We start from the raw sequence: 15,664 nt of genomic DNA on the forward strand, positions 1-15,664 counted from the left end.
AAAAAAAAAAATTGTGCTGATACTTACATTTTTCGAAAAGTTATAGCATTTTTAAGTTAAAAATTTAAAATCGAAAATTTTAACATAAAAATAGTGTTTTTTTAACAACGGCAGCCGTTTAAATGTAGAAAAAAAAGTGTCGGGACAAATTTTTTTTTTCATTTTATAGTACATAAAATAAGCTTTAATTTGATATATGTTTAAAGGACGTAGTATTTCCGGAACATTTTCAAAAATTAAGTTGAAAAAGTTAGTTTTTGTTAAAATGTTGCTATTTTAAATCCACCCCATGAGCAGGTTAAGTGTTAGATTTTCAAAAAAATGATATCAAATGAAAGGGAAATATCTAAGGTTTTAGTATAAAAAAAAATTATGTTGATTTGTTTATTTTTGAAAAAGTTATGAAAGTTTTAAGAAAAAAAAGTGAAAAAAATGACAAAATTTACCGATTTTTAAACTTGTAATTTTTTTGGATATTTCCCCCATTTGCGGGGAACGAGGGAAAATTTTTCAATTTTTAAGGGTAATGTCTTCAACTAGATACGATTTGTGATCTTTTGACGTATTGTTGAAAGAAATCGGTCCAGTGAGAACTGAGAAAAAGTAGTGACAGGCACAAAAAAAAAAAAATAAACACATCATGGTAAAATTAATACCTTCTCAGCTTCGCATCGAAGCTAAAATAACAATATGATAATTTTTTCAACATTTATTGCATATGTCATATGTCAACTTTAAAAAGTATCAATTAAGATGGTTTTTCTTTAAATTTGATTGAAATTTAATAAAGTACCTGATTGATAGTACAATTTAAATTGTTATAATAAAATGTACAACACTAAAACCAACGTAAACTGTATAAATTGAAAAAACGAATTTTATTTATAATTATATAATATACCTGAAGATCAGCTTGCATACTGAAAGTTCGCCAAAGCATATGTATACGACAATGACCAGCGGCTTTGTCTACAGCATGTGCAACCAACTTAGAAGCTCTTTGTCCATAACATTTCACTAAATGATTTTTTAATTTTAAAAATTTACGATGACTGTAGAGTTCGTTATTTGTATTTTGGAAATTCATTGTTTGATGTGTATTTGGAGGTGTAGGACACCAATTGTTATTAGAATTACAATTATCTAAACTTCCCCAACAAGTTGTTGAACCAGTATTCATCATATAACCATAACTACCACATGGTACACTTGCTGATATTGGAACATTTCTACTTTGGTCACATGATTTATGATTTGGGTATATAGATGTACTATGACTTTGACTTGTATGATTAATTAAACCTGATGAAACTTCTTTTCTATATAAAAAATATAAATTTATACATATATATATATATATACATAATTAATCAATCACCTTTTATATTATACAGAACGATTGATTTAATTTTTTAGAATCTCGATTTGATCCAACTCAAATTTATTTAAAAATGTAGGCCCTATCCAGTCTAGTCCAAATTAAAAAAATTAATCAAGTGCAATCTGAACCATTCGTCTATAATCTGATCTAAAAAATACTACTATTGTAATTAAAAGGTTTAAATTTTTTAAGATTCTCCGATTAAATTTTATTTTTAAAAAGATAATTGTTTATTTGATTTTGTTTTTTTTAATTTGCACAAATATACACAATCCAATATCAATGTTTGGTTTGGCTTGATGCGACCCAGCTCAGTTAATTTTTAATTTATGTTCAGTCAGACTCAGTTTAAAACATGAAATTAATGTTATCCCAGGTCTAAAACATAATATCAATATAACGCTCGACCTGACTTGTAGAATAGGTTAGGTTGAAGTTCAGTCTGAATTAATCTCTGAATCGATTATTGTATTATTTAGAATATATACAGATATATCCATTTTTATAATTTTATAACAATTTTATTGTTATAAAATTTTACGCTATATTTATTTTCATTTTTAATTTTGATTAATTTATTTAAATTAATTTATTCTAAGTAAAAATTTAAAATCACAGTTTTTTATACAATTATTAAGAATTTCTTTAATTTAAAGTATTACTTATCAGTGTAAGATGTAAATTACTTAGAAACATGGATGTGCATGGTAGTCTGAAAGGGCTAGAGATACATTTAACAATGTAAAAATTCTAAAAGTTCTGTTAAATTATTGTGCCGAGAAGTTTTTTTTTTTTTTTTAATTATTAGTTATTGGATTAATATTAGAAGTTAATATTGGATTATTGGATATCAGTCCATCCCTAGTTATATTTATCATTATGCATCACTTTGCTGCACTACTTCTCTCATCTAAGTGTAAAAATATTGATAACTTATAAACTACTAATTCAAAAAAACCGTTATTGACTAGTAATTTTCTTAATTGGATTATTTTCTATCATATAAAGTAGTTAAGGAATGAGCATATAAGAGCGAGTATAGGTGTAGCGTCAATTGTGGATAAGATGAGAGAAAATAGACTTAGATGGTTGGACATGTTATGAGGAGAGAACAATTGGAAGCTATAAGTACAGTTATAGAAATGAATGTTGAAGGAAGAAGAGTTAGAGGAAGACCAAAAAAGAGATGGAGGGACGCTATTGAATGCGATATGAGGATAGCTGATGTGTAGAAGTTTAGGATAAGGGTGGCTAACTCCAAGTAGTTGGGATTAAGGCAAGGAAGATGAAGTAGTTAAATATGTATGTTGGCACCCTTATAAGGGAAAAGGTATAAATAAGTGGTTAAAAAGTATTTAACTACTAAAAAAATGAGAAATAAATACTAGTGATGGGAATTTTTTAATATTATAAACTATTGAATAAGTATTTGAATTTTTTTTTATATAAGTGAGTAATTTATTTTTAGCATAAACTATCAAATATTTTAAAAACTATTTTAATATATTAGGTAATTATCGAATATTTTTACTATTCAAATAGAGGACAACTATCGTGTAGTTCAATAGTTACTATTCAATATTTCTCATCATTAATAAATATTACTTAAATAAGCCTAAAAAAATTCTCAAAACTATTATTATTTTAGTGACCAATGATAAATCTATCAACCTGTATAATATACAGAGTGATTGTTTAATTTTTTTTTATTTTAAACGTTACTTTTCATCTACTACATTGATATTTTGCTTTACAGTTAGCAAAATATAATAAGCAATAATAATTTCATTCCTAGTATCAGATATTAAAGATTGCTTTGATGATAAGGACATTACAAGAGTAGCATCGTACGAACTACAATCTTCATATTCACAATCCAATTTAGTTTCATTATTTTCTGAGTCTGATTCATTTGAATTTGAATTAAATTTTGAACAGCATTTTTTGTTTAAATTATCACTATTTGTCATTTGATGAACTAACACATAATCCTAAAATGTAAAGAAGATATAAAATTATAAAATAGTAATTTAATAATATAATTATTTTCTTTGAGTTTAAAAATATAACACTAAAATTTTACTCACAGATAAATCTGAGTTGGATGAAAAATATTGATCAAAATTATTATCTAGATCTTCACTATCATCAAATAGAGATTTGCCATTACCTTCATCTCCTATGATGTAACCAGAAATTTTAATTATAGATATTCCATCAGAGTCGTCTTGAGAATTACTATTTGATAAAAGATACTCATATAATTGTCGACCAGTAACAGGCATATGAGTGCGTTCGATGATACCTTCACAGAAAGAATAATGTCAAAACTTATTTTACAGGGAGGTATTTTTAATTATCTCTTACTTGAATGAACTAAACAACGTGAATATAATGGTGGTTGCTTATAATATTTTAAAAAATCATTCAAGAACCCAGCTATGGCATTTATTTTACAATCATTAATAGTTTTTGATACTTTTTGAATACAATTTTTATTTTGTACAAGTTGTTTTTCAATTTTATAGTAATTATTGTACTCATTAAATTTATTTTTTATTAATTTATTGAGTCTATCTGACAGAACACGCACATGAAAATCATAAGTAAATGAATGCAAATGCATATTTTGCATAATTTGATCAGAATGATCAAGGAGGGAATACTGAAAAAGAAATGAAATAGTTGTTTTTTATTTTGTATAATAATAAAATAAGAATTTTAATACCTGTTGAAGATCGTCAAAATCATTTTCATTACTATTATTTGTAAGTCTAGCTCTTTCAACACAACTAAGCTTAAAATAATAAAATGGTTGATTTACACCAGTCTCGATTAATAATAATCCACCATTAATTCCAGGAACAGATTTTTTAAGATAACAAGTTGATGTTATTAATGTATCTAATTCACTTTTAGAGCTGTAATATAATAATATTTAGCTTAAAAATATTGAATTATTCAAATGATTAATTATTCAATTAATAAGTATAATTATTTAGTGAATAATAAATAAAAAACATTATTTCAACTATAATCTGAAAGTTTATTATACAATTTTTTATAATAAAAAATTTACTTATAACATAATCTATAAATGAAAAAATTGTTAAAAAAAATTACAATCAAATAATTGTTGAATCAAAAGTTCAAAGATTTGTTAGTTAGATCTGTTCCATTTTGTATACTCAAATGATACTATAGTCTCCTACATCCTTTGAAACCACTTCTTATTATCCCTATGTAATAATTTCTAGTTTTGTCCTCTTTAGTCACTTCCAGAAATATTATTGCTGTAACATTCTCATTTCTCTGATCACTTTTATGATACAATTGTTGATATCCTTGGCATAAATCCAAACTCATTTTTTTAAACTGATACTTGTAATGTGTCTCTATTACTTATATTCAAGGGACGGATTTTTAAGCATTCATAAATTTTGTTTGAGCAACTTTAAGGGACCTAAATACGTGAACTCTGTTGTAGATACCTACAACAGTGTAGAAATGTATTTTTGTTTTAGGTGGGAATAAACTCCCTAAATCCTCTATAACTATATCCCAATTACAAAACATAAAATAATCTTCAAACCAATCAATAAAAATTTGTAATGGACAGAGATGTTTCAAAATAACTTGACAAAAATTTATAAATGCATAAAAAATCATTAGCTACTCATATTTTTTCCTATATTCACACATACTAAGTGATTTAAGTTAAATCTCTTCTTCTTGTTCCTCACCTTAATTCCAATTACTTGGGATCGCCCACCCTTATCCTAAACTTCCACTTGACACAATATTTAAATTAAATCTCTACTTAAGTTTAATGTATATATAGGTGTTTAGTAAGTAAGGAAAGGGGTTTCTATTGTCCTCATTGTGTATAACAATTGACCTGTTTCATTACTTACTGAACACTCTGCATATGGTAAAAATCAAATAATAAGCCAAAAAATTGTATTAAATTAAACTTGAAGAAACTGATAAAATTTTCTAATTTAAATAGTAAAATTTTTGCTTTCTACTTTTTTACAAATTATAAATTTTAAATTGTTAAAAGTAACTCATTTTTTTTTTTACCTATCAATAGAAATATGCTGTTTGCCAACTTGAATTAATCGAAAACCAATTACAGTAGAATGTGTTTCTATATATTCTGCATAAGCTTGGTTAAAACGTGAGCATAACTTTTTATGCCATGCTGGTTGGGAATTGGAAATTTTAGACTTACCAGCCTCTAAAGAGTGATCTCTGGTAGCAGCAGATTCAAGTCGCCATCTTTATAAATATATATAAAACTAATTATTTAAGTACATGAATTGATCTACTTAAAATGGAAAAAATCCATTTTTACTATTTTTATTTAGAAAAGAAAAAATTAAACATTGCATAATTATTTAATATTTTATTTTATAATTCTATTCTTTTGGTTCATAAAAATAAATCTATTCTAAAATATCTAAATAAGATAATGTTTCTACATGTTTAAAGGTGTATATTTATTTTCAAACTGTAGAATATAAAACACTTATTTAAAGTTACTGAAGTTAAAAAATAAAAATTGACTTTTTACTATTCTAATAATTAAAAAAATTTCAATTTGCATTAGTTACCGAGGTAAAAATAACAATGGAGTCAAACAATAATGAAGTAATCTACTATGACGATAAAATGTCCATAATGTTTCTTTTGATATTACAACATCATTTTGAGTCCACAACTCGTATAAATATTTTTGTTGAAGATCTTTAATAGGAGATAATAAATAATTTTGATTTTAAAAAAGGTGTTAATATAATAGTTTAATACATACTGAATCGACGTTGTTGCTTATAAGTTTTTACTAATTGTTCAATATAAATATCTTGAACATCTTTCTCATAATGCAAAGGCTTATTTTTTTTATCATCAAATTCATTTTCATTATGTTTGATACGCCCACTTGTTTTGCATATTTTATCATTAATAAATTTATCATTTTGTGATTCACAATCACCTATTGCAGTTGTATAACTTTTATAATCTAACAATAGGTCTAAACTATTCTTGCTTCCCACACTATGATCGTTAATTTTACTTCCATAGACTCTATTGTTTATTAATCCCATTTTATGTAAAATAGATGAAGTGAATGCTGTACGCCGCCATTCCAACCAATTACATAAACGTTGAATAGCTGAAGATTGATCATCATTTTTATTCCAATTGTATGATAATGTGTGTATTGCACAGCCTGATGCAGTTAACATAATAAATTTACTTATTTTTGAATTAATTGAATTGTTACTAGGCTTGTGATTTTTTTTGTCGTCATTAAAAACACTGTTATTAATATCTTCATCTTGAATAACACATTTATGTTCAATTGCTAATTGTTTCAAATTTGTTAATATTTTTGTGTCTTCTAAAAGTAAAAAAAGAGGCAATATTACTAAGTAAGCTTTTAAAAAAAATTATTTTAGGATAGTCTTTATTAATTTTTTTTAAAATCATTTTCCTTTAAATTATTTTAGTTATTTTAATGAGAAACTATCATGAAAAAGGTACTGTCATATAATCAAAATTTTATAAAAGGGAAAACCTGTTTATCATAACTGCATGGACTTATGATGAGTGTCTTTATGAGTGTTTTCAACACAATTTTTATTCTAAAGAGAAATTTGATCTATTTTTAGTCAGATCAGAAGGATAAATATATATATATATATATACTAATGTTTATATTTCAGTGATATATTTTTATGCATAAAATAAATTATTAGGGTTATAATACTTTCTCAGTCTCTCATCAGATCTAAAAAATCAAGCGCTATCCATTTTTTTGTTCTTTAAAATGATAATAATTTTTTGAATGGGGCACATATATTTACTAACTTACTAATAATAACATAACAGGTTCATAACAACTTTTAAATCAGTATTTCTGTAGTTATTAAAACTTTAAAATATAAGTTGAAGGTGAAGCCTTAGTTTTTATTACTTTACTGTGAATCAGTACTTAGCCATGCTTCTCCTATAACTCAGATACAAAACTACTAATAATTCCTAAAATAATAGTTTAAAAGTTGTTATTAACCAGTTATATATATATATATTTATTAATTAATAATCCCGCGGGGGAATTCGCAAGGATTACGGGCCTAACAACCCCGCGGACCCTAGTTATTTCAGTGGGGGTGGCAACACGTACCACTGCTCTTAGCCGGTCATGACTTTGGTTAGTTGGGACCGGTAGGCCTGGGCATACCTGCTTGCTAACAGCGAATAGGCCCCCCTAACCCAGCCATACCAAGTGAAAGGGTTGCTAACTTGTCACAGGGTAGTTAGCCGAAAGGTAAAGTGACCATTGGGATCCTCTATGGCACCTGGCGCACCATAGAGTATACAGCCTTATCACAGTATCGAGCTCTGCTGTGACGGACCTTTATTTCTCGACTTCTCGTGGGAACTATATGGATAAAAACATAGGAAAACCACAAAACAACGAACTTGTGACGATCAGGGATCCTACGGACAACCTGTCGGAACAAGATCGTGAACTGGCGACTCTTCGCAGAAGAATCGCCGAACTTGAAGGTCTCAATGCCAACAACGGGACACTTGGTGAACCGTCTACTAGCAAAGAGACAACAACGTCAGCAAATGTAGACCAGGAATCGTAAGATCAACTGGGAGCAGTAGCTGACAAAATCGAGGACCTAAAACTTAGACCTGAGAAACTGAGCGGCAGTCAGAGGCGCAAGCTGAAGAGGAGCCGAGCAAACATGGAGGGCCAGAAGAATTTACCAAAGGAGGGAGACAAGGGAACCGATGACTTGAAAAAGTCAAAGGGAACCGAAGCTCAAAAACCTGAGGACAAGGGGCAAGAACCTCCATGTAAGAAAACTCATTGGGTACCGACCTACAGGGACGTGGTAACCGATGATAAAAAAGTGGCTCTGGTCCTCGCAGGCTACCCCACTAACAAGTTGACCACAGAGCAGGGGCTACTCATTGAGTCTTGTGTTGGAGGCTTGATACTGTCGGGTACTGATGGAACCGACGTACCAAGGTTTGAAGACACCAGACTCACTGATGGAGCACTAGTGATCAGTGCAGCCCAAGAGAGCTCTCTTAAGTGGCTCACTGACCATGTCAACCTGATAAAACTTTGGGACGGTGCAGAACTCCATTTGGAAGCCTACAACCCGATCAAGTATAAACGGACGGTCACTCATATACCAGGGCTGCCAAAAGAGTCCAAGAAAATCTTGGAAATTTTGGCAAAACAAAACCCAGGGCTGAACACGGCGATCTGGAAAGTCCACCATGAGACAGAGGTTGGCCCGAAAGGACAAACTTTGTTCCTAAGTGTGGACGAAAACAGCATGGTCAAACTGGAGGAACTGAAGCGCAGTCCATATTTTGGAATGGGCAGAGTTTGCTTCACAGATTATGTTGCCAAGCAGCCACCAGCCCGGAAGGATGTGAAAAAATTCACACCTCAAAAATCTGGGAAGAGGAAGGCTGAGGAATCACCAGTGCCACTCGGGAAAGGAGGTAAGGCACAGGTAAGGAACAAACGGACACACTTCACTCATGCCTCGAAAGGGAAGGGAGGAAGTGTGTTACGTAAGGGAAAGGGACCCAGGAAACCGCCACCCTCAATAACGGCCACAGCTGAGGGGAACCTCTCCACAGATCCAAAAGGAAATGTGAAGAGCGAACCCAAGGCACTGTCGCCACCTGTGGACGGCGGTGGGACACCACCCACAGAGGGGGCTGTGTGACACAGGGAGTGTTTCAGACACCTGTATCACACCCAGTACAGCGTGCTTTCTTAAGAGTCAACATCAGTTTTTCTGAATGGCTGACAATAGAATTCAATTCACGCAAATAAACCTGCATCACAGTAAAGGGGCCAGCAGTGTATTACTAAGGACCCTAACTGAGAGGCATACAATACCCTTACAAATAGCACTTATAAATGGGGACCAGATTAAGGGGCTAAATCTAAGGGATTTTAAACTGTTTCATAAACAAGCAGATAAACCAAGAACTTGCATTTTAGTTAATAATAAAGTTAAAGCCAGCCTGATACTAAATCTATCAAGTGCCGACTTGACTATTATTAGGGTAACACTAAATGATGGTAAAAATATTATAGTAGCTTTAGGATACTTACCATATGAGGTCACAGACCCAGGTAGGGACCTAACTATGCTCTTTAATTATTGCAAAAATGAAAAATTAGAACTAATCCTAGGTATGGATGCTAATGCACACCACACTATTTGGGGGAGCAGTAACATCAACCAAAGAGGAGAGGTTATAATGGATCTATTGCTGACTACAGACCTAAGTATACTGAACAGAGGTAGTGAACCTACTTTTGTTATCAGGAACAGGCAGGAAGTCATTGATCTAACAGTTTGTTCAAAAGGGTTACTTCAAAAGATAAAAGGGTGGAAAGTGTCCTCCGAACCTTCTCTTTCTGATCATAGGCACTTACGATTCACTTTGGAAATTAACAAAGTTGAGACGGAGTACTATAGGAACCCGAAAAGAACAAACTGGGACAAATACAGGGCAGATCTCTCTCGTGACCTGATTAACCTACAGTTTAGATTGGGGTCGAGACAGAGTACTGAAAGGGCTGTAAATATGCTACAGGACTCCATTGTCTCAGCTTACAAAGAAAACTGTCCTTTAATAGAAAGGAAAGGTACAGGGCAGGGTGTAGCTTGGTGGAATGCTAACCTGTCTAAATTAAGAAAGAGTTCACGTAAGCTCTTAAATAAAGCAATGAAATCAGGTTTGGAACAACACTGGGAATCCTATAAGGACGCCCAAAGGAACTACAAATCTGCATTGAAAAAGTCCAAAAGAGAAAGCTGGAAGAAGTTCTGTGGGGATATACAACAACTCCCTATAGCAACTAGACTTCTGCGATCACTAAGGAATGGACCAAACAAAACTGTCGAGGCAATACTACTGCCAGACGGAATGTTCACCAATAATGATAATGAAACATTATCACATTTGATGAATACACATTTTCCTGACTCTACAATTAACAACAGAGAACAGGAACATGACGCACAGGACAAACGAGTGACCTGTGCTGATTGGAGACTAACCAGGAGAGTGATAACCCCAAGTGGAATAAGATGGGCAATAAAAGCCTTTGGCAGTTTTAAAGCTGCAGGCTGTGACGAAATTTTCCCTGCACTTCTGCAAGAAGGGTTAGAGATAATCGTCCCCCATACTGCAAAATATTTAGGGCTNTTAGAGATAATCGTCCCCCATCTCTGCAAAATATTTAGGGCATGCCTTGCCTATGGTTATCAACCAGAAAGCTGGCGTAAGGTTAGGGTAGTGTTTATACCCAAACCTAACCGCACTAACTATTATGAAGCAAAATCCTACAGACCAATAAGTCTTACTTCTTTTCTTCTTAAGACTATGGAGAAACTTATTGATAGGTACATCAAGGAGGGGCCTCTTAAGGAGAACCCTTTACATGAAAACCAACATGCGTATCAAACGGGGAAATCTACTGATACAGCTCTACACTGCTTAACTACTAAGATAGGGAAAGCTGTAGAGAATAAAATGTATGCAGTAGGTATATTCCTGGACATCGAAGGGGCTTTTGACAATACTCCCTTTGATGCTATGTGTGAATCTGCACAACAGCATGGAATAGAACCACTTATTATTAAGTGGATAGAATCCATACTTAAGGAACGCTCCATTTTGGGACAGCTCAATGAGACCAAAGTAATCAAGAGTGTTAAACAGGGATGCCCACAAGGCGGGGTTCTATCCCCCTTGCTATGGTGTCTAGTATTGGACTCGCTTATTAGAGAGTTAAACAAATATTGTTATACACAAACCTATGCGGATGACTTGGTTATAGCAATGGTGGGTAAATTCCCAGACACTATTATTGACTTAGCACAACAGAGACTTAACACTATACAGATATGGTGTAGTAAGTACGGTCTATCTGTTAATCCAAATAAAGCAGAGGTTGTTATGTTCACTAGAAAGAGAATAGGACTAGACAACCTGGACACTCTTACTCTGAATGGACAAGAAATTAGCTTAAAATCAGAAGTAAAATACTTAGGTATTATCTTGGATAGTAAGCTAAAATGGAAATCACATGTTGAGTCAAGAATCAAAAAAGCAATGACCACATTGTGGACTTGCAGCAGAGCCTTGGGAAAGACATGGGGTCTTAAACCAAGAGTTATGTATTGGTTGTACACGTCAGTGATTAAACCTATGATATTGTACGGTGCCCTGGTCTGGTGGACCAGAACAGCACTCATTACAGCTAGGAAAGAACTTAGTCGCATACAGAGAATGGCTGCCATTGCCATCACTGGAGCATTAAGAACTACACCATTGGTCGCATTAGAGGCACTAATTGGATTGCCTTCTCTGCATCTAGAGGTGAAAGCTCACGCCAAAGCTACTGCACTAAGATTCCACAACTTAGGCATGTGGACTTTGGAGAGTGATACAACAGAACATGGTAAAATACTAAAAGAGATAGACCAGGGCTTTTTAGAATACCTTGAACTATATCAAACCGGGTCTTAAGAATAACATTCCCTACAAAGTGGAGATCACTACACGTATAGAATGGAATATTAACCACCTGACTGACAAAGGAGGATTTGTGATATATACAGATGGATCCAAAAAATCAGGAAAGGTAGGTGCTGGAATTTGGGGCTTAAAGCCACGAATAAATGTCAGTATGTCATTGGGCACAACACCCTCTGTTTTCCAAGCAGAGGTGATTGCGATACTGGTAGGGGCTCAGAATCTGCTGGTATACAAAAATAGGAAGATAACTATCTTAAGTGATAGTCAAGCGGCTTTGAAAGCACTCTGTAACGATCAGGTGAATTCAAAGCTGGTCCTCGAATGCAGGGAAACTTTAGAATCACTATCGAGGTTCAACAAAGTTACACTAGCGTGGGTACCGGGACACAACGGTGTCACTGGAAATGAGAATGCTGACTTTCTAGCCAGGAAAGGAGCAGAGAACACCTATGTTGGACCAGAACCAGTGGTAGGGCTCACTGAGCAATCGCTCAAAGCGTTACCCAAGAATTGGTGCAGAGAACAACACAGGAAAATCTGGAAGTACTTGGTAGTACCTAGACAATCTAAAATGTTTATCAAGACCCCTGGTTTATTGCTGGGTGATCTTAATAGCATGACTAGACATCAAATAAGCACCCTGACTGGTCTACTGACAGGACATGGTCACCTGCTTAAGCATCTTAACGCAATGGGGGTATCGGAATCACCATTGTGCAGGAAGTGTGGAGTAGAAGAGGAAGACTCATTTCACATCATGTGCGAATGTGAAGCCTTGTCCACACTAAGATCAAACTACTGAAAAAGAGGATATTAAAAACCTAAAACCCAGAGAGATACTTAATTTCGCCAGAAAGACAGGACTCTTTGGTCATCTTTAGAGGTGACTTTATGGTTGGTAATGTATTAACACTTTGGTGATAACACTTAGGTGGGTAAACCGAATCAAGACAATTCGGTATGAGGTGCGCACAATGGACCAACAGGTCTGAGTGCATGGGGCATTATGTCCACCTCAATAATAACTAAAACTAAAACTATTAATTAATAATATATGTATGTTTTAAAAAAGAAAAATTTTATTTTATTTTATTCTTCAAAAAGAAGTGGTCATGTCTTCTAGGTTTTACAATGTAACTTAATAGCTAGTTTGAGTTTTATATTTTTTATTTTTACTCATATAATACAAAAAATGATTTGGTCAATTTACTAGAAAAAATGTATAGTATAACTTACTTAATTTATATGTCACTTAGCACTATATTTACCTTCTTTTTCACTATCTGTAGCATCATCTTCAGCAACAAATAATCCTTCATTGGTATCAGAATTGATAATTTTTGTTATATTTTGCTGTCTTTTGCGTTTTTTATTGGATTTGGCTTGTGTAATAACCATAATAAGTACAATTACACATGTTGCAGATGGTGGAGTAACCATACCATGAGTTTCTGTTGATTCCCATTCATGAAATAAAAGATCACCCCATGAAAACTTGTCTGAGTTATTTGTATCTAATTGCAATGGGTCCATAATGCCACAAATTAGATTACTGCTTGTGTAATGTGATTTAAAAATACCATATTTAGAGCGTGGTATATAAAAGTAGCGTACAGACAAAACAGAATTATTAGACAATTTTACTCCAGACCAAGATATATGTGTTTTAAATTCTCTGAGTACATGATTGATAGATATTCTACAATTTTAAATAAAGACAAAAAAAATTCATTTATCTTAACATATTTTTGTAAAAATTAAGCAATTCTAATATGTAATCAAAAGCAGTTACATAGTTATTCATAATCAAGTAATAACTTAACAGGAAAAATCAAATTATTAGTAAGAAAAAAAAAACAATTAATTGCACAGTAAAAGTTACAAATTAACTTAAATGTAATACTGTATTTTCATTTTACTTACTTGTACTGGACTTGAGAATGACATGCTAAGGGTGCTGATATTTGTGCTCCAAAAGCTATCCATTTAGCCAAGTGTTTAATATATAATGGGTTTATATAATTCTTAAGTTGATCAGATTTTATTACAACTGGTTGATTTTTTAGAAATTGTTCAACATTTATATCCCATAGAGTATATTTAATAACTAAAGATAACTTTGCTAGTAGGGCTTCCATATTAATCCTGCCTCGACGCCATATATGTATTTTAGCTAGAATTCAATATAACTTATAATGATAATATTTTATAAAAAAGATAAAAATAATTACCACAAGAGTTCATATCTATAGTGATTTTATTAGATGATTCATCTTCAACTAATAAGGGTTTTACATAATCTTCAAAAAAATTTGAGTCAGTTGGAAAGTTAGATAAATCTACATAGTTATTATAATTGTTATAATAAAATTCAAATAAAACACAAGCTAAGCCACGATTTCCACTAGTACGTATGCCTCCAATTCCAGTACTACTTTGTTGATTATAAATAAAAAATGAACGAACAATAGGCTTCTCAAGATAATTAGCATGATTTACAACAAATCTATGATGACGACTGGCGTACTTTGGTGGGTATAATAATAATGCTACTGCATTGCGTTGTAAATTAGTAACAAATGGTTCCTTAATTTTTGTCACAGAAGGCAGAGAAAACTAAAAAAATATAAATAAAATCAATAAATATTTATTAAGAGATAAATAATTAATAATTAATGGTAATATAGTTCAATATTATTTGCACATACTTTTATAATACAATCTGCGATACTATCAATGGGTTGAACAAAACGTACATCATCTGGATATAATCGACAAACAGGATTTCGGTATAGCATTGTTGTTAATACTTCGAGAACTGCATCATTTAATCGATTTTGTAAAACTTCCACCAAATCAACACGTATTTCAGTACCTAATAAATTATTTATATAATTATAAAAAAATTAAAACAAATATGATTAAGTTTCTATTAAAATCGTTAAATAGCTGTATATGCTAGTAGAGGTGTAGCCATTTTTATAAGCAATACAATACAAAGCATACCAACATCAATTAAATCACACTTAAAAGTAATAACTGTAACCATCTAACTTAAAACAAATATTTACCTATGCAACATTTACATACTAACCTATCACTTGAAGACCTCAAACACATAATCAGCAAACTTCCCAAACCTTTTAGCTTCGATGCGAAGCTGAAAAGGTATTGGTTTTACTAAGATGTGTTTTTTTTTTTTTTTGTGTCTGTTACCACTTTTTCTCAGCTCTCACCGAACCGATTTCTTTCAACGATACGTCAAAAGATCACAAATCGTATCTAGTCGAAGACATTACCCTTCAAAATTGAAAAAATTTCCCTCGTTCCCCGTAAATGGGGGAAACCTCCAAAAAAATTACAAATTTAAAAATCGCTAATTTTCGAAATTTTTTCAATTTTTTTTACTAAAAACTGCCGTAACTTTTTCAAAAATGAACATATCAATATAATTTTTTTTTTTATAGATGCTTGATGTCTTTGCCTATCATTTGATATTTTTTTTTTGTAAATTTTACCTTTTTTCTGCCCACAGGGGGGGATTTAAAATGACAACTTTTTCACAAAAAATTAACTTTTTCAACTTAACTTTTGAAAATGTTCCGGAAGGTCTGACACTTTTATATATATCTTAAATTAAAGCTAATGTAATGTACTTTAATTTGAAAAAAAAAAATT

General features: G+C 31.9%; 1 protein-coding gene across 4 annotated transcripts in view; it reads right to left on the reverse strand.

Annotated features, from left to right (window-relative positions):
* LOC126899291 (KICSTOR complex protein SZT2-like) overlaps positions 1-15,664 on the reverse strand; it is a 74,358-nt gene that overhangs the window by 7,263 nt on the left and 51,431 nt on the right. For 2 of the 4 annotated variants that reach the window (XM_050674043.1, XM_050674044.1), the window contains 12 exons: positions 14,695-14,861; positions 14,218-14,602; positions 13,910-14,159; positions 13,255-13,685; positions 6,198-6,788; positions 5,998-6,130; positions 5,465-5,662; positions 4,110-4,302; positions 3,749-4,046; positions 3,469-3,686; positions 3,104-3,372; positions 902-1,319 (listed from right to left, as the gene is read on the reverse strand). In XM_050674043.1, the coding sequence (XP_050530000.1) occupies positions 902-1,319; positions 3,104-3,372; positions 3,469-3,686; positions 3,749-4,046; positions 4,110-4,302; positions 5,465-5,662; positions 5,998-6,130; positions 6,198-6,788; positions 13,255-13,685; positions 13,910-14,159; positions 14,218-14,602; positions 14,695-14,861 (3,551 nt within the window). Of the gene's footprint in view, positions 1-901; positions 1,320-1,378; positions 1,529-3,103; positions 3,373-3,468; positions 3,687-3,748; positions 4,047-4,109; positions 4,303-5,464; positions 5,663-5,997; positions 6,131-6,197; positions 6,789-13,254; positions 13,686-13,909; positions 14,160-14,217; positions 14,603-14,694; positions 14,862-15,664 lie in introns of those variants that run through there. The other 2 variants (XR_007702545.1, XM_050674045.1) reach the window with 2 other exon arrangements.

This window comes from Daktulosphaira vitifoliae, unplaced genomic scaffold (genome assembly GCF_025091365.1).
Source record: "Daktulosphaira vitifoliae isolate Bord-2020 unplaced genomic scaffold, ASM2509136v1 Scaffold_2, whole genome shotgun sequence".
NCBI lineage: Eukaryota > Metazoa > Arthropoda > Insecta > Hemiptera > Phylloxeridae > Daktulosphaira > Daktulosphaira vitifoliae.